The following is a 26,418-nucleotide window of genomic DNA, read 5'->3' as shown; positions in this document are numbered from 1 at the left end:
AGGATACAGCAGTCTGGTTCCTTCCTTTGACACTTTTGAAAATAGCATTATTGCATGAACCTTGTTGGTGTCCACTTATAGGAGAGGAGTAAGTGATTTTTATCAATCCTGAGGAATGGAGCACATCAGTCTAATGATAAAATGATGCTAATGTGTGTCCAGTTTGACTTTTCTCCATGTAAAAATCTGGGGGACAGTGAGGGAGCCTTGCATACATTGAAAAAAGTTTTCAGAAACAACTGTTCAAGCAAATTTCAGTAGGTGGTCGTGTGGATTTGGCTATGCTTTTTTACCCATGGGATGACAGTTTCCATGGTTTTCTCTGTTGTCCCTGCCCTGTTCCCTTCAGCATTCCCTGCTTTGAAGCTGCCAAACTTCTGTTTGATCTTGCAGCTTTAATATTTCTTTAATCTCGTATTGTGCAGGAGTGCGTATATAAATAAAGCAGGGAGGCATTTTACAAGATATTTGTAACCTTCTTGCAGAGGTCTTTTAAACTATAACCTGAAAGAGTGGGTCATTGTGGGGGCTGGGTGGAGCAGGATCTTTACTTGTTCCTGTATTTAATCTTTGATGCAAGCTGAGAAAAAATCTTTTCCTCTTTGCAGATATCAGCTACTGACCATGTCAACAGAGTTCCAGGATGCTCACCTTGCAGAGGTGAAACCTCTGGTGGAGAAGGAGGAGGTAATTATTTTAAAGCTTTTTAGAACTCTGGCAGGACTGCTTTTGGAAGTGCACACATTTTCTTAGATTATTTTGAACATGTTGTATGGAAAAGAAAAAACGGGAGATGGAATAAGAACAGTTCATTTGTTATTTGTGTTTTGTTTAATAATGCAAAACTGACCCTAATTATTTGTTCCTGGTTGGTTTTGTTCTTTTAATATGATGGAGACATTTATTCTTTGAATAATGACAGCTGTGAGTGTTTCTAGCTGGGTCAAATGATGCCAGTTGGGTAATCTCACGTACATGTCTTTTTAGCTACACACTTCTCAACATAAAGACAGAGTTTGCTCTGTCATCTGCCTCTCACAGAGAGCCTTCACATTTCTTTTGGGCACAGCTGAGTCCAGAGGTAGGGCTGAGCCCCTTCTTGTCCTCTCCGAGTGCACTGAGCCATGAGTTACAGCCAGGTGGGTGTGTACAGCCCACAGCCTGTTGCAGTCACTGGAGCTGTAGCACAGAAACATCCTAGCTTTTTAAATTTCCTTTTTTAAGCCTTGTTATACTACTTTCCACTCTTTATTGGACTTTAAAAAAAAAAACCAAAACAGTCTACCAACAACATCTGGATTCAGTGGCTATCTGACTCTTCAGTGGTAGCCATACTCTGTGCTTTAGTATGCTCATGGCAAAAAATTCATGGTAATAGTGAAGAAACATCTCAACATTTTCTTGAAACATAACTAATATTTTTGTTTTGTTCCCAGTGACATTTTTTCTATGTATATAAATGTGTTGAGGTTTTTTTTCTGGTCTTATATACTAGAATTCATTGCTCTATCTGCTACTTTTTTTTATTCCCTCCCTCTTTTATGTAAACACTTCAGAAAATAATTTCCACTTGTGACTCCAGTGAAATGGCTAGAGAAACTTCAAACAGTTCTTTTGCCAAGGACATTGCATGAAAGCAGAGCTTGTTTGGATATCACTGAATGCAGCACTCAAACTTTTCAGAAACTAAGTCTCCTTTTTAATGCCCATATTGTTCAGAACTACCAAAGCAAAATAGATTCTAAGCAGAAGTCCTGTTGGTACTGAAATATCTTTGCTTCAAAGTTCAGGAATACCTTAAAATACTGATTGACTTCCTGGGTTTCAGTAGCACATAGATAAAAAGTTGGAATCTTGACAGTGAGCCCTCTGTTTTGTTCATGATGTTACTTTAAATTTTGTCTGCATGGGGGAAACTAGAGTTTGCTTTCCTCTGTGGCCATTTTAACATAGATGAAGGTCATTAATGTATTTTGAGCAAGTGGAAAATGTTGCCCTGAAGGATGCTCAGCACCTATTGAGATTAAGAGTGGAGCTGGTTTTGAGTGGGTTATTGGGTGAGACTCTCTGGAGTTGTGTCCTGGCTTGTTTTGCTTGGGCTTCTGCTACAGCCAAGCCTCTGTTCCTGAGCAGTGATCACTCTTATTTCATATGCTCTTGGTACAGATGCCAAATATACTTACTCTTTTCAGCTCTGGGTCCCACTGGAACAACAGTAGCTGAAATCCTGTTTAAAAGGTTTCAAGACAAAAAATACAACAAGAATAATTGCACAGCTAAGGCTGTGCAAAATTATTTCTGCTGAGTTAGCTCTTGGGTAGTTGTTTGTAGTTCAAGACTACCTAAAAGTCAGAGCTGTGAGAATTGCAGGTTGTACTGCAGTGCTTTGAGGGTCCCCTAAAAAAGCAGCTATGGTGCTTCTGACATCTGTCCTTAATTTACCTGGGCTTCTGAGGCTGAATGACCTCCTTGCCAGGATTCTAATCTTCCCTTTTTACCTCAATATTATTTTTCAAGCTTTGGCCTCTTTTTTGCACTTTGCCTCATAAAGTGTTTGCTTGGCTGGTCTTCCCTTGGTTTTCAGCCCTGCAGTGGAAATGAGTTTGATTCCTTTCTTCACCCTTAAGAAAGGGAGGTAACTATAAGACACTTCCTTCTTTGAAGCTATAATAAGCCTTATAGGTTATTGGTGGTGGGGAGGTTGTCCCCTAACTCCTTTCCTGGCGGAGACCCTTGGCAGGTACAGGAGATTCAGTGGCAGGTGACAGGTTGGAGTGGACCTCTCTGTGTCCAGCCAGCCTCCCAAACACTGCAAAGACTAGTTTTGCCAGAATAAGACCCTTCCCACCTTCCACGTTATTGTAACCAAGTGCCAGTAATGACTGCTTAACTCAGTTGCAATTATTCAGTGCATTCTTCAGCATAGACTTCCCATCCTAGGCAGGATGGGCTGTCAGCTGTCCCAAGGCTACACTAAGTGATGCAGAAAAGTTCAGTTTTACTGCTGCGTGTGACTGCATTGCTCAGAGATTTAATAATTAAGCATGCACCAGCTTTTGTCCTTCATTTTTCTGGTCTGTAATCTAGTATTTTACTGCTTTCATTTCAATCATGAAGATCAGTGGGTTTAAAAGTTCTTGGGTGAATTTTTACATTCATCAGAAGAGCTTTCAATGGACAGAGTGCTCAGTTGTAGAACTGGGGGGCTAGAACACATATCCAGGCATAGATTTTCATCATTGCAAGTTACTTCCATTAATGTTTTCAAATCTCTTCACAGGCTATCACTCGCCTCCTTCCAGACTTCGATGTTCAGGCAAGTAAAGCTATTTTTTTTTTCCTTTTCTCTTTTTCTTTTTGCATGAGGGGAGATTGAATTGACATTTGAGAAAACAGCAAGATGTGACCAGAAGGGTCTGCCTGCTTGCCAGCAATGCTGTTACTCTGGGAGAGAGGTCTGAATGGGGCTGTGCTGTAACCATGTGAAGGGGATCACAGGGGCCCTTTTCAGAATGGAGCTGAGAAAGTTTCAGTAAAAGGGGGTGGCTGATTTGGGAGCAGTTCTATTCTTGCCAAGAGAATGAGAATCTTCAGCAGTGATAGTGAAAACAATATATTCCCCTCCCACATGGACACACACTTTCCCCAGTTAATTGGCTTTCATTAGCAGTGCGCATGCACTTCCTCAGAGGAGATGTTCCTCTGCATGCATCCCATTATGCTGTTCAAGTTTTCCGAAATATTTCTGGAGCCTGTGGGGTGATGGAAGGTGCTAAGCAATCATTATGGTCAGTAATAGGAGTGATGGTACCTCTGTATTTTTGTTTAGAGACAGAACATATGAGTTCATAGCATACCAGAAGGTCACATGGTGGCCCTTCACTTTCCCTGAGTGTCATGCTTTTGAGAGATGACTTGGTCACTTCCCTGGCTCCCCTTATTTTCTTATTTTATTGCTGTTTGGGCTTTTGATTGAGACATTTGTTCTTGTTGGCTCTTAGTTGAGACTAGGGAACTTCATGGCTGCAGGAGCCAGGGTGGATTGAACTGGGATGGAGATCAGGCAAGGTGTGCTTGCCTTGATGAACAGTGTGAGTGGTGTTTTCCCACTGCTGAGGACAAGGATAATGTACTGGGAAAAGAGGCTCACTGGGTATCTCATTTTTATCAAGGTGCGTAGAAATGGAAGCAGGCTGTGCAGAGCTAGGGAAAGTGGTTAAATTGTTCTGGTCTCTGTTCAGGTCCTTGAAGGAAATAAAACCCTTCCCTATTTTATTGCATGTTGTACTTTATTAGCACCTCTCTGTATATTTTTATTCGATGTTGTGCCAATTGCTTAAAAAATCCAGCACAAATTTAAGTATTTTCCTTGGAAACCAACTGAGACAGCTATCTTGGATTTTTTTTTCTCATCTTTCAATGGTTCTTCTATAGCAAAGATGTAGTTTACACTAATCCTGCATCTTTCCCCTCATTTTTTTCTAATGAAGTCTACTGCCTGAAGTCTTGATAAATGTAAATTAAGATTATCGCAATACAGCTTCTTGCAGGACTGTGAACAGCATGGGAGAAGGTTTTTGTTGGGCTCTAGATTGATCACTTGGTCTAAATAAATTGAATCCCAGATTAAGTCTAGTAACAAGAATGCTACAGTATTTTGATTAAGAATCCAGAAGTGACCCATATTTAGTTTCTGTTCTTGGAATAAATTGCTTGGTTTGTAAACCATGTGTCTATATAGATTGTTTTAACTTGCAAGATCAAATTCTCTAAACCTTTTTGCTGATTTTTTTCCCTGTGTTTTGGATTAACTGTTGCTAATCCAGAGCAGTACTTCTTGTCATTTAGCCCTGTTCTGCCAGCTCTTAACTTTTTTTTTAGTGATCTATCTTTGTCAAGAGTTTAATCTTTAGTTGTTCTAGTTCAGGAAAAATGTTGAAGACCAGTCTCAATGTATTTTGCTAAGAATTGTGACTGAAGAGGAGACTTAGCTTTGGTCCCTAAAGCCACAAGTACCCTCCCAGTGTTTCTTTAAGTTATTTTGTGGTTGATTTATGGAAAAAGTCATCTGGAACTGCTGTGAGAGGTTTGATTGCTTAGTTCATTAGCAAAGTTCATGTGTGGCCCTAGAGGACCAAGGTCACACAGGACTGAGGCTGAGGCTGAAGTGTGCTCTAAGTGAGCAACCTCTACCATGAACTACTTGGGAAGAGGCTGAACCTGGCCAGGGAAGGAAGTTATTGGTGCTTGGCAGGATGGGGCTTCCTAAATGCCTGTGCATGGATGTGGGTGTCCACCATATCCGCTGCAAGTTCCTCCATCCTTCTGGGAACAAGTGAAGCACTGTTCACTTAATGACTTTGTTTCTGCCACTAGTGAAAAGAACTGTCTGAGGTGTTTTCCTTCCAAGTTACCTAGCAATTCAGATTTGGAAAAAAATAGATTCATATTTCACATGCAGCTCTAGACAGACTGGAGTTAAACATAGCTTTCCATTTTTAAAGTAAGCCCCTGTATAGTGGTAGATTGCCTGTCTGAAAGCACATGTTGTGAGACATGTGTATGCTTATTCTCTGGAGAAAATGTTTGTGAAGTTACCAGGGGATGGCCAAGACAAGAGATGAAGGAACTGACAGCTCTGAGCTGCCTCTAGTCAGCAATTTGTCTGTGGCACCCACCTGAAAATTGAAGTAAAGGTCTCCCGTGTCTCAAGAAGGGAGTGTTTCTGGCCAAACCTGTTTTAGGATAATTGATGATAAACCAGTGCAGGGCACAGTGCCCTGGGTGGCTTTGTCTTCAGGCCGAGCACATTATAATTACAGTTCCAGTTTGATGGATATGTATTCTCTTGCTCAGTAGCTTTGGAGCCAATGGAGTCCTGGCTCCTGATCACTGTGCATATTCATCCTCCCAGCTCTGTGTTTCAGTCCATCAGGACTCTGCTTTCCCAGTAAGTCGGCAAAGCTTGGAGCTGAGTGGCAGCTGTAGGGGGTACGGATGAGGTTGTCCCCTGCAGTTCATGGCTCGTGGCCATCTGTATCCATAGGCATGAAGGATCCACTTCTGCTTTGCTTCCCCCTCCTTCCCTCCTGTCCGGGAGAAGGGAAGAGCTGCCCTGCAAAGGGAGATAAATCCCTGCTGCACGGGGCAGGAGTGCTGAGATGCTCACTGGCACGGTGGATGTGGTTTGGGGCGTTGCTGTGAGGATTTCCTCATCCTTTGGCTGCTGAAGGAAGGGGATGGGGGTGGCTGTGGTTTTGTACTCAGCAGAGCAGGGTGACCCAGTGCTAATCGGACTAGGAAGAATCCCTGGGCAGAGCTATTGCAATAATCTGCGTCAGTTCCTGCAGCCAAGTTTTTGTTCTTGGCTTCCACCTTAGCAGGGTCACTTACATTTACATCTGAAGTCATCATCCTTATTAACGTACCTGTACTCCCAACCTGATTGGGGAAACCTTTTTCTCAATATAGCTCATTTAGAATAGAAATATTAAAAAAAGTGGGAATGTGGGCATTAGGATTTTAGGAAACAACAAGCATAAGATAAATTGAAATTCTGTTTTAAAGTAAAAACAGCTAGGGAGAAAATGCTAAAGAACTTCAGGGGAAAAGAGGGTTTGAAACTCAACATTGAAATAGCACATTAAAAGCTCAAATATTTTTTTATATCCAAGAAATTGAAAAAGAAAAGTGGAAAAATGGCTCATGCAGGTATTATTATAATAAAGTTCCTAAGTAATGTGAATTTACAATATACTATCTCCTAGAAATTTAAAAGCCATTTGAATCTTCAAGAGCTCTGAAGCTTTTCCCTCAGCTCTAAGGAAAGAGAAGGGAGGTGTATCTAACACTCACAATATTATGAATTAAAATAAAAGCATGAGATTGTAATTGAGGATTAAGTATATTTGAAAGCTTCAAAATAATCTTGATGGAATGCAGTATTTTACTTAAGATATAAAACATGATGTATTTAGCACGATGTGCAGTGTGCAGTTTTCTTTTTTAGATATGAGATATTTAGGTTTCATATTCCATACTTCAGAAAACACTTTGTTCCTAAGTATGTTTCTCAATCCATGCTTTACCCAGGATAGAGAGGGGAAAGAATAAATGAGCCCTCCTATGTGATAACAAATTCTTCCCCTTCTAACCTCATGGAAAAAATAAGGTCACTTGAAGCAAAAAAAAATAAAAATCTATTTTAGAGTCTACTAGCTCCTCCAAACTGAGACAGCCTCCCTTAAATTGCATGTATTTCAAGTATTTTTGTGTGTGCATGTAGTGCACTGAGATAAGACTGCACCTCTGTTAAAGTGAGAGATGTGAACAGATGGTGTGTTTGTCTTTATCCTTCTATCGGATTAGTGTACCTTGGATTTTTTTCCAAGATAGTGTTTTAATACGAATCAGTTGGTGAAGAGCCTCTTACTATAATGTTGATGTTGATTGGGATGTGCTGCCATCTGTTTTTAGTGCTCTGCATTTTGAAAACATCCATCCCTACATCACGTAGACAAATCTCTTGATCTTTAATAGGATCAATAGGCATGTGAAGTTGTTGATGTCACCAAACAAACTGGTTTGAATTGATTGTTTTAGAACCTCATGTGCATTTCCCATTAAGAATTTGTGCTACAGGAAAATGGCACAACCCTATTGAATTAGGGACTCTCACTGTGACAATAATGAGGAATTGAGTCAACTGTTAAACTGTGTTATGCCAGTTACTGGGAGCATGGTCACCTGTTATATCTGAACTATTTTTAGTTGACACTGAGTTTGAACTAGACTCAGGTTTCTGTTAGTGGGATGTGCAGGTTCAAGGGTTTGGTTCTATTGACCATGAACAGACTTCTTTCACGCTTGAAGGAGGATGATCTTGCAAAGAAAACATGTTCTGGGGTTTCACTGTTGTTACTGGAAAGCTCTAGCAATAGAAATCTGATTATGTGAAATGCTTACTGGTCTCTGAGGAGAAAATAATTTCAATAGTCCACACTTAGCGGAGATGTGTTGCACAATAATGCTTACTGTCATTACAGTGCTGAGGTTGCCAAATTATTATTTTTTAATTAGCTAAGCATAACAGTAGAATGTGGAAAATTAATTGCCATCATTATTAATTTCCACTATTAATATTTGCTATGTACTAGTACTGCAAATCTCTTCATGAGTATTGTATAATGACAGTACCCAAATATATATTAATGATATAGAATGTTATTGGGCCCCTGAGCAATCTGATTTAGTGGGTGGCACTCCTGCCCATAGCAGGGGTTTGGAATTAGACAAACTTTTAACATCCCCTCCAACCCAAGCCTTTCTATAATTGTATTTTAATAGTTATAGACATACCCAGTGTATGTGAAATACTCTATTTTCCACCAAATGCTGAACTTGGTGACATTTGGATGGTGATGTAGGAATCTTAAACTAAATGTTGATTACCTACTTGGGCTATCAAATATTTAAAAGGCTTTCTTTGATTTTTTTTTTTTCCAAAATGATTGTGAGTTATACTAATTTTTCAATCTTGCTTTTACTGCAAACTTTAATCCTGACTTTTAGGAAAGATCTCAATTTTGATTTAATTTAGCATAAGTTTGAGGTGTTTCAGCATTTCAGTAACAAAATGTGAAATGAACCTGAAGTTCTCAAAATCTGGTGGAAACAGCGAGATGAAAGACTGTGCTAAATCCCAGGTTTGAAATTTGGCACTTTGTACATTGTGAGGCAAAGATTTAGTTCATCTCTGATGTCTGACCTCTGAGTACATTCTTCCCCTGGTCAAACCTGGCTCAAATCCTATTTAAGAGTGACATCCTTGTGAATTAGTCTGTTTTGGTTTCCCCAGCTGGGCATTATGGGAGTCATAAGCCTATGTAGGAGAGCAGCTTGTCTATATAACCCAGTTTCCTGCTGGGACAAAGTAAGAACCTGCCACCCATCCTCTGTTTGACTCGCTGGATTTGTCACCCTGTTTTGCCTAAGGATGGTGCTAGATGTGGAAGATACAGCTTACCTGATAAGTAATGCAGTGAGTATGCAGAGGAATGAGTCTCCAAAGGGGATACAAAAGCTGAAAATTAGAGTTCTGATGTAGTATAGTTTAGAGAGCAGCAGTTCTTAACTTGCCCTATGTACAAGGGAGGGATTGATCTTGATTCTCTGCTTCAGTTGTAACTTAAAAATGATGTAATTGTGTAATTAAAAGGAAAATTAGATGCAATGTAGAGTAGTGTTGCCTAGAATCCTTATTTGTGCAACGTGTGCAAAATGTGCAGTGTGTTCCTTGTATCAAATGAAGGAGCTGAAATTTAGATTGAATTATTATCTCAGATATTGGAAGGTAATCAAACATTTTTAAAAGGTGTTTGCAGAGGCTGTACACCTCAGTTCTACAGCATAATTTTTGATAGATTTGAATTTAACTTGGAGTTTGCTTCTGAGTGTTGCTTCATGGAACAAGTCAAGCAAATCCTGCAGCAGCAGGCAGTGCGTTGCACTGAATGACATGGATCATATGTGTCCTGTGCAGTAAATAAAGGATTCTGGTGAGATGCAAAGACTGGCTACTGCCTATTATGAAAGCATAACTGTATTGTAAGTGCCAGAAATAACAGTTGGGTTGTGATTCCTTTTATACGTGTTGGCAAAAATACCAAATTATTTATACCCATCTTAAGTTCAAGTGGAAAAGAAACAAAAACTGTTCCATATTTTCTGTAAGTCATATCTGACTTAGAGGTCCAAAAGATGGTGCTCAGGGGGATTTTGGTTTGTTAATGGAGGTGTCCTTGGCTTTACGATCAGTAAGCAGTATGAACTCCTGTTATTACAAATTATAACCCTTTACTTCTTAATGTTGTGCTTCTGATATCCACCAGAATCATGTTGTGGTTTTGTTCTATTAGCAAACTTCAGACAGTTGGGTTTCTGTTCAGGTCTGTATATCACAAGCCACAAAACAAACACACCTGTGGCTACTGATTTTATTGGAGAAGACTACTGCAGTCACAAGGCTTCAGAGTGTAATAAATCCTTATGGCAAATAAGTATATACAAGCTACTTAATGCCGCTTTCTTTGGGGAATTGTGGTTATTTTCTCAACTATAGTTCTTTTCCTAGAAATCAGAAATATTTTATCATGGTGACTTGTATATTCGCAAATGCTGAGTCATAGTTGTAAGCTCCTATTATTCTAGGTGTCATTACAACAAAATGGTTTTGTTTTCTTATCCTGCCTTTTAATGTGGTTAAAAACTATTTAGTTATTCCCTCAGTATCTGGTTAGAGCTAGCAGCTGGAGTACCTCTGCAATTGTCTGTGGACTGGAGGAGGTGACAGTCAAATCTAAAATATCAGAGCCCCTGCCTTGGGGAAGAACAGGAGGTGTCAGGATGGGATTGCGGAGCAGGACCTGTGCTCCTCGTGGTCTGTCAGGGTCTGCTGCAGCAGCTGTGGAGCACTTGGACCATCCCTGACAGATTGTTCCTGCTCTCTCCCAGGAGCAAGACGTGGAGACCGTGCATGGCTCAGTGCGTGTCACCATGTGTGGCACTCCCAGGGGGAACCGTCCGGCCATCCTCACCTACCACGACATCGGCCTGAACCGTGAGTATTTCTTCACTTCCCAGCTCAGCTTCTGGGTCAGCGCTGCCATAATCAGAGGTGTGAAAGCAGCAGTGGTTAGGAAACCCTTCCCAGGTCCTTGCTTGTTTGTGTGCCTTGGAAGTTGTTAGGTGGCAACTAACTCTTCTCTTATAGCAAGTGTAATTCTCTTTTTTTTTTTTTTTTTTTAATACTTAGTAAATAATTGGAATACTTCATTTAAAAGGGCAAAAAATCTCTGGTAGCTCTTAGTGACTGTGTATGAATTCTGTCAAAGGTCTCAAGGGGAGGTTGATGGTGTACCGCCAACAGGACTTTGAAAAGAACTCTGCTGGGGCTTTGGTTCCTGTCTGATTAGCAGCCTTGTGCTGCTGGTGGGGTTATATGAATTACATGCCAAGTCAGTATGAAATGAGTGCTGGCTTTTTGTCCTTAGCCAGCATTAGGGCAAAAGACTTTAAGTGCCTTTTATCTTATCTGTCATATAACGAGTTAATGTCCAGACCTGGTCTAGTTTGTTCTTTTGCCAGTCCTATTTGTTGCACACAGTTCATGGTTTCTTAATCAGTTATCAATATTTAAAAACACCTGCTGATCTTTACAGGCTGACTATTGCAAGGGGGTGAATATTACTATTAAGACAAAAATAAAGTTTTATTGCCTGTGTTTTGTGGAAGTTTCTTTAATTTTGATTTTCAGTGAATCAGGGCAGAAAAAATCTGGAGTTTAACTTTAATTTAAACCTTTTTCTTTCCAGAGTTACAAAGTTGTTCTGGACTTGCAGTTTCTTAAGTTGATTCTGAGCTAAAAGTATTTTATATTCTGCCAGGATTTTGTGTGTGTATTGTGTGAGGACATTCAGAAACTGAGTATTGGGCCATTTTCCAGGCATCTCAAAGATGGTGCTTTCCACGCCAGAAGGGAAATATGCTAATCCTCTTCCTGTATTCATATTGCTTAAAAATCAGACATCAGATCACCTCAAGCCTTGGAGCCTATGGCATTGAGTGTCTCAAAGATGCTTTTGTCTTGAGCTATCTGCAGCAGTGGATCACATAATGTTTAACTGGTAATATCTGGGCAAAAGCACAAGTCACAGTCTTAGGCCTGAATATTTTTTTCCTCCATTTGTCTTGACACAATTAAAATTTAAAAAAAAATACAGACAAGGAAATGGATAATTTAATCTAAGGCAAAACATGGGATGAATACCCTTGGCTAAACTCTGTTAGTGTTTTAACTTTGTAAAGAATGATTTTTGGAGGAATGAGATGTACCAAGCAAATATTTCTAGTAGGTACAAAAACAAGATGCAAAACCTTAGATGATTTATTCAACTTTTCATTAACCTGTAGGATAGATTATTAAATTATTTTTGTGGCTGTAAACTTAGTATTTCCTTCAGCATAATTATTTCATATTTTCTTATCCTTCCCAAGATAAAACTTGCTTCAATCCTCTCTTCAACTTTGAGGATATGCAGGAAATCACCCAGCACTTTGCAGTCTGTCATGTGGATGCCCCTGGTCAGCAGGATGGAGCACCATCTTTCCAGGCTGGGTGAGTTGCCAGGGAAACAGCTCATGCTTTCATAGTTACCCTCTCTTTGGAAAAAGAAGTCCTGATCTGCAATTTCATTAAAAAGTACTTGCACCAAGCACAGCAGTTGGCTTTTGAACTTAGATCCTGATACTCTTTCTAAAGTATTGGAGTTTTGGGAGCTCTGTTTTGTTGTGCCAGTTTACAGAAGACTTTGGGGCTGCAGTTTCATGTTTTAGCTCTGATAACTAGACTGCTTGTAAAGCAGTTCCTTGACAGATATCTACATCTTGTAAATTTAAGTATGGAGTTAGCTTGTTTTGTAATCACATCTTGAATGTAAATACTAAATGAAAACTAAATTATTATTATATACAAGACAGACATTAACCTCTAGATAACGTCTTTTGTAAATCTGTGGTCTTTATGAAATGGCAGCATGGTAGATGTTGGTAACTTACCTGGAAAATCCAGGGTTTTGGGCACAAGGTGATGAACCCCCACAGAAGGTTGTAGGTAGCTGTGTACCATGCTGTAACTCTTGGAAACCTTGTGTGCCATGAGCACTGTCATTGCCAAAATGCTTTACCTGTTTAGGTCAAGTGAGACAGGTTTACCTTGAGATGCCCCTTGGACAAGAATCAGCTTGGCTGAGGAAGGGAGCGTGGCAAGGGGAGGATTCCAGGCAAGGACCAGTTGTTCTGTAAGAACTACCTATTAAGGAGCTTATAAGTACCCTTATTGCATGAACCAGTCTATTTCCCTGCTTAATTTTTAAGCTGGTCTGATGCTGTTGTTAGCTGCAATGGCCCAGTTGTCTGTCAGAGCAGCCTACAAAGCTATTTCAGTCACCCTGTCTTTGCATTTGTTTAAATCATGAGCTTTTAAGTGCCTTAGCCCTCATGTCCTGAACAAGTGTTAATGCTTTCTGAGTTGTCAGCTGCAGAGAGCAACCATTATGATCTGTGGCTAGCAAAGACTTGATAAAATCATGATGTCACTGTAAGAAGCTGTATTATCTCTACCTGCCCTTCAACTGGGAGACCAGCATGCCCAAATTAAGTCCACAGAATCATGGTTTGGTTTAGAAAGGAAATTTGCAGCTTAGTACAACCCCTCTGCTGCAGTGAGCCGGGACAACTTGATCAGATGGCTCAGAGCCCTGTTCAGCCTGGTCTTGAATGTTTGCAGGGATGTTTTCCACCTCTCTGGGCAACCTGTTTCAGGGTTTACCACCCTCATTGTAAAACAAGTCCTTCCTTAGATCTACTTTAAATGTACCCTCTTTTAGTTTGAAACAATTATTCCTTTTCTTATCACAACTGGCCCTGCTGAAAAGTTTGTCCTCCTCTTTCTTATAGGTCTCCTTTAAGTACCAAAATGCTGCAGTAAAGACTGCCAGACCAAAGCTGGTGCAGTGATATCAGCTTTTGTCATATTAAGGTTTCATTTCCCAACAAGAAAAATTAAGAAAATAAAATGTTTTGCAGTCCTCGGTGTTTTTTGTTTGGTTATATTTTAGAGGCTAAGCTAGAGAATAATTAGCTTCAATTCTGATGGGAAACAGAGGTTTAAATGCATCCTAGGCAGATGTTTTCTAGCTCTACTCTGGATAGATTGTTTTCCGCATGCTACTCAGTTGAGATTTTCCTCAGAATCTTCTGTTTTATTTCTGCTTTTAGGAAGACCAGGAGCATTAGCAAACAGCTGTTTTTGTTGAGACTTCATCAGCTTCATAGCCTTTCTTATGCTTTCTTTTTCTCCATCAATATTAATGGAAAGCTGTTCTCATTTATCCTACAGTAATGTTTGTGTCCCTAAAAATACACATTTTTTTGCCAATACCTAGAACTCATTTCTGTAGTCTCTGATTATGTAATACTAGGAAACTTTTTTGTGGTAGACTAAAAATGCAAACATAGTCAATGTGGTTGGAAACTCATCTCTTTTGTTCAGACTTTTTTATGAGTTCTGAATGATAACTTTCCTTGGGGAAGATTCATTGTGGTCTGTTTTGTTCTTAGACATCTATTGTTCTGTAACATAGAATATATATAGATTATGCTCAAATTTCTGCAAAATTACTTGTGCTTGCTTCTGATTTAAATTCAGCTCACGCACTCAATGATCTCATGATGACCACATTTGGTAGGCACTAATCTCTATCTCTAAATAGTATATACTTCTGGACATGGTGTACTAACTCCTCAAAAACATGCTTGTTTTAGGTATGTGTATCCCTCCATGGATCAGCTGGCTGAAATGATTCCTGGAATTCTGAAACAGTTTGGGTGAGTGCAGAATTTTTTACTTATTTTTCTCATTCTCTCTGCATGGCCCACTGAAAAAAAGGCATTTGCTTTGGCTTGGCTGTCTGGCATTTTGTTTGCTAGAGCTACACTTGTGGTTGTTTTTGATTCTGCCATTTATAGATGGATTGCTTTTGCCTTGGTTTCTGAAAGAGCTTATTTTTTGGCCCTTTTTGAAATGTCTGTTTATTTTTAAACAGGAAGCAACTTAGGAGAAATCCCATGTGCCTAATTTAGGGGCTTCCTCCAGTATTCTGTGCATCGCCCTCGCAGGGGCAGGGCACAGACAATCTGTTCTTCCTACTGTAACAACCCACGTTTTCCTGTGTGGTTTAGCAGGGGGGAAAAAAAAGGCACAGTCCCATCTGAAGACATTTACTGTTTTGCTTTTGTGGCTTGAGTGTTTTAGGGGGTCACTCTGACCTCCCTGAGCCTCTTCTACTACCAAGTGCAGATGCCAGGTTACCAGTGTTGAAAGACCTAGTGGCAGCATTCCTGGGCTGCACCACGTTTGGGAATTTGTCCTTTCTTAAAGTCAGCTTTAGCAGGAGCTGTAGCTGAGAGAGGTTCCTGTTCTGTGGAGCTTATGCTCCTGGTACACAGTGGAGAGGGCAGGTAGACAACTCCAAGGGGTTTTTGGAACAAGTTGAGCAAACTTGGCATTCAGGGTTAGACAGCTTTGGAAAACAGTCTGGACCATCTCCCCAGTTTACACATTGCACAGTTATAATCAGCTCCTACAGTACTGTAGGGCAGTTTCCCTCACTACCTCCTTAGGAGATGTGTATTTTTTGAACTGCATGATGTCAGGCACAGGGTTATCAGTTCTGTTGCACTGCACAAAAACATGTGATCAATAACATCAGTACCTTGAAAAATCAATTAAACTGGAGTATGTTTATGAAGTCTTGATTTTAATACTGCTAATGAGAATCAAAGCTAACCTCAGATATCATCCTGAAAGCATTAAATATTCTGTTTTTCTCAGTGGTTTTGTCTAGCATTCCCTTCCATGTATTTTCTACAACCTTGAAGGTGATGCTTTAAACCTGATTTCTGTTAATGCAAATATTTGGTTTGTCTCTGCCCTGTTTGGTCATGAAGTTTAAACTTCATCACCCCAGTGACTGGATAGCAGGAGATATTTCCCTGCCAGCCTCCTGTTAGAGAGGATCCTGTGCCCCAGTAGAATTGCTGTGATGGAGGGCGGGGGGAGCTTTGTATTTAGGCTGCAGATTTCAGGTCTGTATCATATGAGTTTTACTGGCAGTGACTAATCATTTCCTCCCAGGATCAGAACAATGCTGGGGTTGCTCAGTATGTTTACTTAAAGATAAGTGAGGATAGCTGCTGCCCTGCAGTGCATGAGGACCAGGGTCCTGCAAATATTACTGGGGCCACTGACACTGCTGAGGGTCCACAGCTTGCCCAGGCTGAGCCCACCCTTGTGTAGCTGCACACTGGCATGTGAAAAGAGTACTGGTATAATTTATTTTCAGCCACCCTTCCTCACTTGTCTCTTTTGGTTTCTTTTCTGTGCAGGCTGAAGACCATCATAGGAATGGGAACTGGAGCCGGTGCTTACATTTTAACTAGATTTGCTGTAAGTTTTGTGGTTCTTCCCTAAATCCTCAAACCTGATTTCCTTTACACATTTTTGTCCCCATAGCATGCATGGAGAATTCCTGTTCTGCTGTGCCCAGTTAAATATGCAAGCCAGGATTTAAGTAAAATACCACAATCTGCAGGATAGCTAATCCAGAAGACCTAGATTTTCCATTTTAAGGCCTGGGCTCTACCCAGTTAATTTGAAGAAGGTTTTTATAATGGGAGTTTTCTATTTAAACTAAGGGTGGAGAAAAGTTAAATCCTAATGTTCTCCAGCTGCTCAGATGAATTACTCTAATGAAATTTTTTACCATACATATGCTTCTTTTCTGCAAGATAAAACTAGACCTACCATGTTCTTCCCCATGACATAATTAGCTAATTTATTTTTTTTGCTGACTGTTGAGCTGCAAAGGCTATCTGATGAATCTTGTATCTTCTCTTTTGCAGTTAAACCATGCAGAGATGGTGGAGGGATTAGTTCTCATTAATGTAAACCCTTGTGCTGAAGGTTGGATGGACTGGGCAGCAACTAAGGTAAGCATCTTAAGTTAGAAAAATAAATCTTACTGCACTGTGGGACGTAAGGAGCTTGGCAGCCTTGTATGTCAAGGCATGGCTGTAGGTACTAAACATCCTGGGTTAATTTGTTTGGGGTTTACTCTTCCATTTGCAAACTACTTCCTACAGGGCTATTGATAAAAATAAGTACTTTGAGAAAACGTGTGGCACAATGGAGCTACTGGGATGATTCTTAAGAACTCATAACGGCTGGGGAGAACAGTTTACCTGGACATGGTAGTTCTGGAAACACCTTTCAAGAGAGCTTCAAGCGTAGTGTAGCATTCAGTGTTGTTTTTTTTTTTTTTCCCATGGCTTTGTTTACCAACAAAGTCCAAAATATTAAGCAGAGCACAGAAAAATGTCCAGAACAGCATCCTCCACATTTCAATTATATGTGAGACTTTGGTGCCAAAAGAACTCAGAAAAGAGTATTGGCTACAAGTTGTTCATACAACCAGAAAATGCTGATATAAAAAACTCGTAGGAGAAACTTGCTGTGCCAGGATGTAGCATTGTTTCAAGGTTTAGTTACTAAATATATTCTTATATCAAATTGATCAAAATAAACTGGCAGACAAACTTACTTAAATGAAGTGTAGTAGTTTTTCTGTGCTGAAGTGAACTTCCTGACCCATTTCAATTCTCACCCAATACCTCAGTGCGTTAAATTCTTCCATATCTGTGCCTTTGCCTTCCACCTCTCAATGTGAGTATTGCTCACCTCAAGAGCACAGCAGCTGCCTTATATTCTTGTGTCCTTCCAAAGCAGGGGCATTTACTGTGGGTTGTGAGCTTCAGGTAGCAGTTCTATTGCCTTGTCAGGGTGGGTTGTTAGGGAGGAGAGTGGGCAGTGGGGTTAAATGATACCCACCTGGCTGGTTGGCTTGGTCTTCCTGCAGAGAGTGATTCCCTATAGTCCTATGTCCCTAGCAGTGTATTCCCTGTATGAACTGCATTAGTGAAGACATCTGATGAGAATGACTCAAACATAAACCCCTAATGGTCTTCCAGTTGGATTGAGGGGGTTGAAAAGATCAGTTTAGGATATTGTACATGTAGAGAGCAGAGAAACACCCACTGGTCTATTTATGGGTAATTGGAAGAGGTCATTTTTTCAGGGGCTGTGTTAATAGCAGATACTTAGGTAATCTTGCTGTTCAGATTTCAGGTTGGACAAATGCTTTGCCAGACATGGTCATTTCACATCTATTTGGAAAGGTAATGGTCAAAAGATTCCTCTGATGTATTCAGTCATCTGTAATTATCTCCTGGGGCTGGGAGGGGCATGCAAGCTTTCAGTTAAACAACAAAAGATGAAGTTAAACTGAGATAGGATTCATACTTGTGTCCCCAGTATTTTGTGCAGTATTCTGTCATGGAGTTTTCTGTGTCTTGAGTACTTAAGTGCATCTCAGTTGTGACAAGTCTAATAAGGGCAACTCCCTGTCAAGGCAGCCAGCACTTAACCACGAGTACAAGAGTTGTATATGCTCATGTTCTGAGCTGAAAAACCCCACAGATTTTTTTTATATAATATACTTGTAACTCTGTGACAGCTGGTCATTAGTATTAATGGTTCTATTCAGTGCAAGCCTGATGCAAAGTGCTGGACTGTTTTCTGAGGCTATTTTGCTGTGCTTGAAATTGTTAATAAATGCAATGGAAAACACTATTCCAGCGGAACAAGGAACTAATCTCTATTAGATTATTTAGATAAGACTTCAGAACCCAACTGTTTGATAATGTTACTGACTGAAGTCTTCAAAGCTTAGTTATTTACTATTGTGAAATTGAGTTCCACGTTAGATCTTTGCATGCTTTCAACATCTGCTTTACCCTGGAAACATTTATTAGGCTTCTTACCCTGGATCTTCCTTTTTTTTTTTTGTTTTTGTTTTAAAACCTCACACTTGTCTGACTGCAACCATCTGTACTACAACAATGTTTTGCAATTGTGAGATTTTAACATTGCAACGTACTTGAGTTTTAAAGTGAAAATTGCGTTACTGCAATCAGGAGCTAATATTAATTCTGGGTGACTTCACTGGGTGCTGAAAGCTGTCCCTCCCCTCAAGGTGCACTCCTGTTGTGCAGATATGAGTCTGATACACAACTACTGTGCCATGTCTTCAGATCCTTTCAGAAAATAGCCCCTGTTCTGAACAATTCTGTCTCTACTTTAGGAAGAGATTCACAGCAACCATGACCTGATCCATACTTACCGTCAGCATATCATTAATGATATGAATCAAACCAACCTTCATCTCTTTGTCAACTCTTACAACAGGTAAATACATTTACCTGATTTCTAACTGGAAACTTTTAAGAGGCTGTCCAGCTCTTTAGAGAGTATTTCTTGTGTGGTGGGATTACATTTGCTCCCCCAGTATGAAGTTCTGCTTAATAGTGCCTTTAGGGATCTCAGGTGGTTTGCTTACTGGAGAAGGACTTTGTGCATTTGTGGGGTGAAAGGTTGTGCACTGGGACTGAACATGGATCCTTCAGTCCAAATATGGTTCTGCGTAAACTGTGGAGACCACAACATATGTCAGATTAAATTAACATGTGAGTGTGTGTGCTTTCTCTAAACTACAAGAATATAGAAAAAAATTCCAATGTATCAGAAGTCTTTGTCCTCTCTATTTTTTTTAAGTCGGCGAGACCTAGAGATTGAGCGCCCTGTTCCTGGAGTGAATGTTGTCACCCTTCAGTAAGTATTTTGAGATCTTATTGCAAATCAGGGACTGCCATTAGAAAGAGCTCCTCTCTTCAGACCGGGCAAACATACTGCAATTTGAAGTAGTTCCTGTCACTGCATCTGAAAGTTTGGGCTTACAAAGTACTTGAAAAGTTAGTGTATTCATGCTGTATATGAAATGTGAAATATATTAGTGGAAACTATAGCTCTGAAGACACTTGAGCTGTGCTTATACAACAAAAGAACCCCTAACCTAAAACTGTTTAGAAAACCAACCAAACAACAAAAACTTTCAGGAATGAGCAGGTATGAAAATGACTGTCAGATCATCTGTCTTTTGCTTATGCTGTGACTTGTGTGACATAAGTTGTCAAGTCTTTCCTAGCTCAGCAGCTAGTGGTTATGTACAGGAGACTCTGTTCCTCTGACAGTCTGTTTGGAATTGGATGGGCAGATCCAAAAGTTGGAACTCAGGGGCCTTGGAGGTGGTAGGCATGAGACTTGGATGCTGACCACCACATTCAATTTCCTATAAAGCAAGGAAGGAATAAGAGAACTGGCAAGGGCTGATTTGCTGCCAGCTGGGTAAAAGAACAGGTTCTCAGGCAAGGAATTAGAGCAGGTCAGTGGATCTGCAGCTAATACAGGATTCGATGTATCTTTAAGGTGTCTGGAATACAAACAAATCATTTCCACACACCTATCTATCACCCTTCCAGAGACACAAAATGCAGCTCAGGGCAAGTCTGGGCAGGGTAGCAGAGATAACACCACTTCTGTGTGCTTCTTTGCAGGTGTCCTGTCCTCCTGGTGGTTGGTGACAGCTCCCCAGCTGTGGATGCTGTGGTGGGTACCTCGAGCCATCTTTGCCACTCTGCTGAGGATGGGTGGGCAAGCCAAGGGGCTGTAAGAGGCCACAGAGCCCCTGTCACACAGCAGCCCTGCTGGCTATCAATCCAGCCCAGTGGCACTCCCCTTCCAGACCGCAGGAGAGCTGCCATTAATTCCATGCTGTTTGTCCCCTCTGCTTGTGCACTGTTATTTAATAGCTACCACATTAGGAACAATCACCACAGCAGTTCCAGTGAACTGCAAATATTTTCCTTCAGAGAGGAATCTGCTGCTGGTATTTTAGCTTGCTGTGTGGTGCTGGAGCTGTGCCCTGGGTCACTTTGGAAGTGAAGAGCTTCTTTCTGACCATTATAACTCTCCCCAGATGACTGGATGACTTTGAATGTTATGCCTTAATGGGCATGCCCAGTCTGCTGGCCCATGGCCACATGGCTGCTCACCACTTGGGATGCTACCAGATGATCCCAAATCACAAGATAAACAACACTTGTTGCCATTGAAGTCCCAGAAACAGATGAATAAAAAGTCTCCAGTTCCCAACGAGTTTGTACATGGAAAAAATGCAGTTAAAAATGTGAGCTAGCTTACTTGGGTTTAAAGATGTGTAAATGTATGCATACTCTTCACACAGAATCATAAAACACTTGGTTTAGTCTGTATTAAGACAGACATCGAGGTGTTGGATCTGTTTTTGTGCAGGAGCTCATGCTTAAACTCATGTGTGCAATGCCTTATGCTGCTATTCTTTTTTTTAGGTTGAATGTAACTCAAAGCTGGACCCAACAAGGACTACGCTTCTGAAGGTAATAACAAAAATTGTGCTTTTTAAAATAAACATTCCTCTCACATAAAATCAGTTGGATTGGCTAAAAAAAGCAGAACTAGTGATGTTGCAATACCAATATTACAGTGAAAATCCAGTTCTGATTTAAAAAGACAGTTCCTTCAGGGTGATAGTATTCTAGTGGGATAGACAAGACTAGGGACTTCTTGTCAGAATTAACAGCAGGGAATTTCTCAGCTCCTCCATTTTAGAATAGTAGGGATGGGAGTGGAAATGTTCAGTATTTCACATACCCATAATGAATTTGACTAGAGCTGGCAAAGCTGATCTTGAGATATTTTGAAATGTTTGAAAAGCTGTGAGCAAAGTAGGAGTGTAAACCAGTTCATTCTGTTCCTGTGCTTGCCTCTGTGTTCAGAGGCAAGTATTGTCAGGTGAATCAACAGCTAATCTGTCAGCCACAGTTTGGTCAATCTGCCTTTCATGAGGGTACAGCCCAGGACATTTTACTGCTATTTTCCAGAAAAAAATTGTAAAATGCTCTAACAAACAGCAGAACATCATGCAAAAGGCTTCAGCTGATATTTGGCATTCATACTGAGTGCAGTCTGCAAACAGTGAAACAAGTTTGGTCGTGCTTTGCTGAGAACTTATATTTCATCTCTTTATTGAACTAGTCAGTGAAAATTACTATAAATATATTTACTCTTTTTTTCTTAACATTGAAGAGTTACACTGCTCCCCTATAGTGTGGGTATGGAAGATCCCCTAAGAAAGCTTCTGACACTGTCTCAGACCTTGTATCAGTGGCCAGCCTTTGCTCAGTCCAGGGATATGGCTGATGCCAGAACCTGCTGCAGGTCTGTTTTGCTGCTAACTAATCCTAGATAGGATTTGGGGTTTCCGGTTCTTTACAACTCCACTGTTTTAAGCTTGTAGTGTTCCTTGGAACAGGACTGTTTTTGTTGGGTTGACTTTGAGGGGTGGAGTGGCAGGAAAAATTAAATGCTCCAAAAATATTTCATGCACTCAAGATCGCTTTTCTCACTTGGCTTTCCCTGCTTCCCTTGGCAGGTTGGGCTGATACTTGCCATCAGCAATATGAGCAAATTGTTTTTCCCTCTCACCTCTGAGCTTTTAGGTGTTTGCTTTCTCTACCCTGTTTGTCATCCATGTCAATACAGTCATGTTACTGTAATTCAGAGCTGAATTTTTTAGCCAGGACTAATAGGCTGGTTTCTAGGAAACTGGTAATTGGTGCCCAGCAAAAAGCATTTGTAGCTCCAGCTGATGCTTTCCCTGAGCATCCAGACACTTTGTGGTTTTCTGGGGTGCAGTCGTAGCTTTCATAAACATTTAACAGCTTGCTTTGATACTTTCATCCACATGTATGTTACTCACACAAGAAAAGGAAGTGGTTTTTCTGCCAGACAGCTAAAAAGGTCATTTCAATATATCCTGAGCATAAGTGAGTTCCTCTGGCATTATGCTAACTGGCTGTTCTCATCCTGTTTCAGATGGCTGACTGTGGTGGGCTCCCCCAAGTTTCCCAGGTAGGATTTGGCTGGCGGAAATCCTACTAATCATGTTCTGCCGTGTGTCAGACTGCAACAAATGGGTGTTTTCCTGTAGGGTACTGGCTGTTCCCAAATGTCAGCCAAAAGGATGGTTATGATTTCATGAATAATGATGTCAGTTGGTCATCTGAGCTTTTTTTTCTTAAAGAGCAATGGAGTGCAAAATTAAGATTGGGATGAGATAGTATTTTTGCTAAAATCCTTAACCAAGTGAAGAACCGAGATGGGAATGCAGAGGCATTATTTTTATGCCTATTTACTAAAATAATGTGGATTAAGGCTTGAGTTACTGACATTTTAACAACATTCTTAGTTTTTCTATTTATAGTATATATCAGGAAAATGGGAGACAGGAAATAAAAATGCTAGGTTATTGCATACATTTGCTCAGCTTGACTGTGGATGAACTGGACTTTAAAACACACTTAAGGATAAGTTCCTAGCTGCTAATAAAGCCAGGTTGGCAAAGTTTAAAATTTACCTACACCCTTGTGTTGCCTCACTAAAAGAGCTGATTTGTAAATCAGCTTTGGAATGTGGTGTAACATTTAAACAGATTTCTAAGCAATATAGATTGGTGTTTGTGAACTTCAGGGGAAGCTAAATTTGTAATTGCCTGCAGCTGAAGTCCCTGTACAGGCAATGTATGCTCCAACTGGGAAAAGGCTTTTTTAAAACCACATGCTAGTATGTGCATTGCTTCTGTTATTGAGAGTCTGTTTTTTGCAGTGGTTCAGAGAATTATGCAAAAAATATTTTCATGTGAAATAATTGAGACTGAAGCTTATGTGGCCACTGTTAGCAGAGGAGAAAAATAGGGTGTGCCTCATTGCAAGAATGTTAGTTGTAGGCAGTTGTGCTTGTGTATTCCTGGTGAGCTTTCTTGCCCTATAAACACAAATATCAGCTCGGAATAGCTGAATTTGTTCTGTGCTCATTAGGAATTACTCAATTACTGGTCTTGTATAAACTGCCTTGTACACTTTGTGAAGCCAGTTTTTACTTTGGTTCATCCTCCTCAATAACTGCACAAGTCAAGCTTTGAGCCAGATTTAGACCACTTGTGTTCCCTGGATCTCAAATGCATATATCCATTTTGTAAAATAATGGGGAGATGGCTCGGAAGGGGAATGGTGGAATTTTCTTGTAAATGAAATTTTCATGCAGTCAGTAGAACCCAGAGAATGTTTAATATGTCCCTATTAAGTTAGAGCACCTATGAAATCTGTAACATTATATTATAATCTAAGTACTTCCTGTGATAACTGTCTCTCTTTTGCAGCCTGCCAAGCTTGCTGAAGCTTTCAAATACTTTGTTCAGGGAATGGGATACAGTAAGTATTGGTTTTATTGAATGGCTGATCTTGTTACTGAAGTTAATTGTGCATTTAAGCACCCAGAGAGACTCTGATCCCAGATGTCACCTCTTCCCTTTTGGGTATGCGTTTGCAAGGGGGAAAAACACACATACTGTATCCTGAGCAAAGAGTTTTCAGACCAAGTGATGTTATTAAATAATAGAGAGCTTTGAGACCGGCTTATATCCACAAACACCTCTTACCTTATCTCAGTGTTTTTACGGTGTCTATTTCTTATAGTGTGCCCTCATGGCATCAAAGGATATGGTTCTACACACCACATTTAAAACCTCATTGGCTCAGAGACTTCTTTGAGTTGTTTGTAGCTGTTTGTTTTTCACATATTTGCTTCTGCCAGCTGCTGTGAGGATGTACTACGAGCCTAGGCTGCCAGCAAAGGTTGAATATTGGAAAGTAATGGTGGGGGAGCTGATGGGTCTTTTCAGTTGCTCTCTGGATTCTTGCAGCCACAGCAGTGTGCCCTAAAGTTTCTTGAATCCCTCCTCCCTGGCCTCTAATTTCCACTGTAGTAATTTGTTCTTAATTACGTGCCTGGAGCAGGGGAGATATTTCTGCACATGAAGGTACCCTGCAAAGTGTCTATTCAACCACAGAGGCTCCTCCAAGTGTGGCTCAGCTGAGGGGAAGGCGAGGGCTTCCTTCCAAGTCCATGCAGTGAGGTATTAATGAAAAACTCTTCTTCCAGTGCCCTCTGCCAGCATGACCAGGCTGATGAGGTCCCGCACGGCTTCTGGCTCCAGTGTGACCTCCTTGGAAGGGCAGAGGAGCCGCTCTCACACCGGGGAAGGCACGAGGAGCCGCTCTCACACCGGGGAGGGAACGAGGAGCCGGTCCCACACCGGGGACGGCTCCAGGAACCGCTCCCACACAGACACACGGATCGAGCTGACGCCAAACTCGGCGAGCAACGCTGAACAATCAAGCCCCAAGTCCATGGAAGTGTCCTGTTAGATGGCTGTGGGAGGTTGTAAACTGGTCACAGTGTGAAAAAGTAATGGATGCCCCCTGTGTATCACAAAACCATAACTGGTATTAATTTCTAGTTATTCTGTAGGTTGAACTCTGTTCACCAGGGTCTGAGAGGGACCAAAGAAAAGAAGCATCTCATTTGCTCTATCATTATTCTTGTATCTCAGACAGCTGCTGCTATTGTGCCCTCCTTCAGTGGATGCCAAATTCTAAAGGATACTTGCCAAAAGCTGATGTGGTTGCAAACACTTCAGAGTCAAACCAGAATTGCTCAATACCCTCCTTTAAAATCAAAGCTGTTACAGGCCCCTTTATATCTTATTCTCTTGAAGTAAACTGGCACAATTTGAGATGAGTTTCAAAGTGGGGGAGAAAAAAATAACTTTTAAGGATGACTTTAAGAAAAGGAAATTAAACAAATGATCTATGGCCTCATGTTGAAGCTGGAGTTGAATTCACTGTATATAGCTTGACTTCAAATGATAGAAAAGTTAATGTATTGTGCATTTATAGGCCTTCTAATTCATTAGTATGCAAGCCTGTTTTCTTATGTACAATAATATACTACTAAAATAGGCAATTTTAATGTGACTTTGACATGAACTAAATCTTTAAGGATTTTCATTTTACTTTTTTGAGATTTAGTTCCAGTCTTCCTATCCTTCCCCCCTCCTAGACCCTGAAACCTGCTTATCCAAATGAGGACAGGATTTAAATTTGGTAAGCAAGGTGGAATTTCCTGTTTGGGAACTTGGGCCAAAAGGTTTACCAAACTGCAGAAGTTGTAGTTGTAACAAGTAGGGTAGCTGTACATGCCAGCTAAGCGGGAACAGCTTGGTATTTCCTTCAGAAAGCTTCTTAGCTTTGCAGCTCAAGTTTTTTTGTGTCCAGCACAATTGTGATGAGTTTGGTATTTTGTAAGCAAAGACAGATCCAGCTGTTCTTTGTCAGGAGATGAATAACTGTGGGATGGGCATGTAATTAGATACTGTACATTCAACTGCCACTAATTACTAGATTTGGAACTGATGAGATCTCACTGGTGCTGAAAAGTGTATTCCACAAAGTGGTGGAGCAGCAACACTATCTCTGGAATACAGTGTCTAATGACTTTGTAAATGTCATAATCTGCTGGTTCTGCATCTTTTGCATAGCCTCCTTGGGTTGCTTCCTTTGAATCTAGTGGCTTGATACCTTTATGCCACTCAATGTCACAGCTGGGTGTTCTTAAGTTTGTCCTTCCAGAACTAGTGGGACAGGATTTCCAGAGCTCTAGTGCATACCTGCTGAATTGCAGTCCTCACACCGACAAAAAGCTCAAATGCTGAGTGGTCAAATAGCAAATGTTAATACTATGGGATTGCTTGTTCAGAAGAACACCATCCTAGGTTACTTTATATTGACTAACTTCAGCTCTTGTGTAGAATATCCATAACATTTTGTGGGAAGAACAGACAATTTCCAGAAAGAATAAAGCTATTGTGTAAAGTCTATCAAGAAAAGTTTCTTAATGAAGTATTTGTA

General features: G+C 40.6%; 1 protein-coding gene across 1 annotated transcript; it reads left to right on the top strand.

The window, feature by feature from the left end:
* The first annotated feature begins 615 nt into the window (after window positions 1–615).
* On the top strand, window positions 616–25,093 carry NDRG1 (N-myc downstream regulated 1). The gene is made up of 15 exons (XM_062504096.1): window positions 616–687; window positions 3,281–3,316; window positions 10,513–10,618; window positions 12,055–12,175; window positions 14,383–14,445; window positions 16,006–16,066; window positions 16,522–16,608; window positions 17,797–17,853; window positions 18,819–18,922; window positions 19,289–19,345; window positions 20,128–20,179; window positions 20,941–20,988; window positions 22,487–22,522; window positions 23,829–23,880; window positions 24,611–25,093. The coding sequence occupies exons 1-15, from the start codon at window positions 625–627 to the stop codon at window positions 24,874–24,876; spliced, it is 1,209 nt and encodes a 402-aa protein (XP_062360080.1). The 5' UTR covers window positions 616–624; the 3' UTR covers window positions 24,877–25,093.
* The last annotated feature ends 1,325 nt before the right edge of the window (window positions 25,094–26,418 follow it).

Source organism: Cinclus cinclus, chromosome 1, assembly GCF_963662255.1.
Source record: "Cinclus cinclus chromosome 1, bCinCin1.1, whole genome shotgun sequence".
Lineage (NCBI taxonomy): Eukaryota > Metazoa > Chordata > Aves > Passeriformes > Cinclidae > Cinclus > Cinclus cinclus.
Note: the sequence above shows the minus strand (reverse complement) of the source record. Positions and strands in the feature narration are given on the sequence as shown.

What these genes read in the sequence shown, in the direction of transcription:
- NDRG1 (XM_062504096.1), top strand. Translation starts at nt 625, where the DNA reads ATGTCAACAGAGTTCCAGGATGCTCACCTTGCAGAGGTGAAACCTCTG. An exon ending in GCACCATCTTTCCAGGCTGG is followed by an intron (nt 12,176 to 14,382) that starts GTGAGTTGCCAG and finishes TGCTTGTTTTAG; the next exon opens with GTATGTGTATCCCTCCATGG. An exon ending in TTTGTCAACTCTTACAACAG is followed by an intron (nt 18,923 to 19,288) that starts GTAAATACATTT and finishes ATTTTTTTTAAG; the next exon opens with TCGGCGAGACCTAGAGATTG.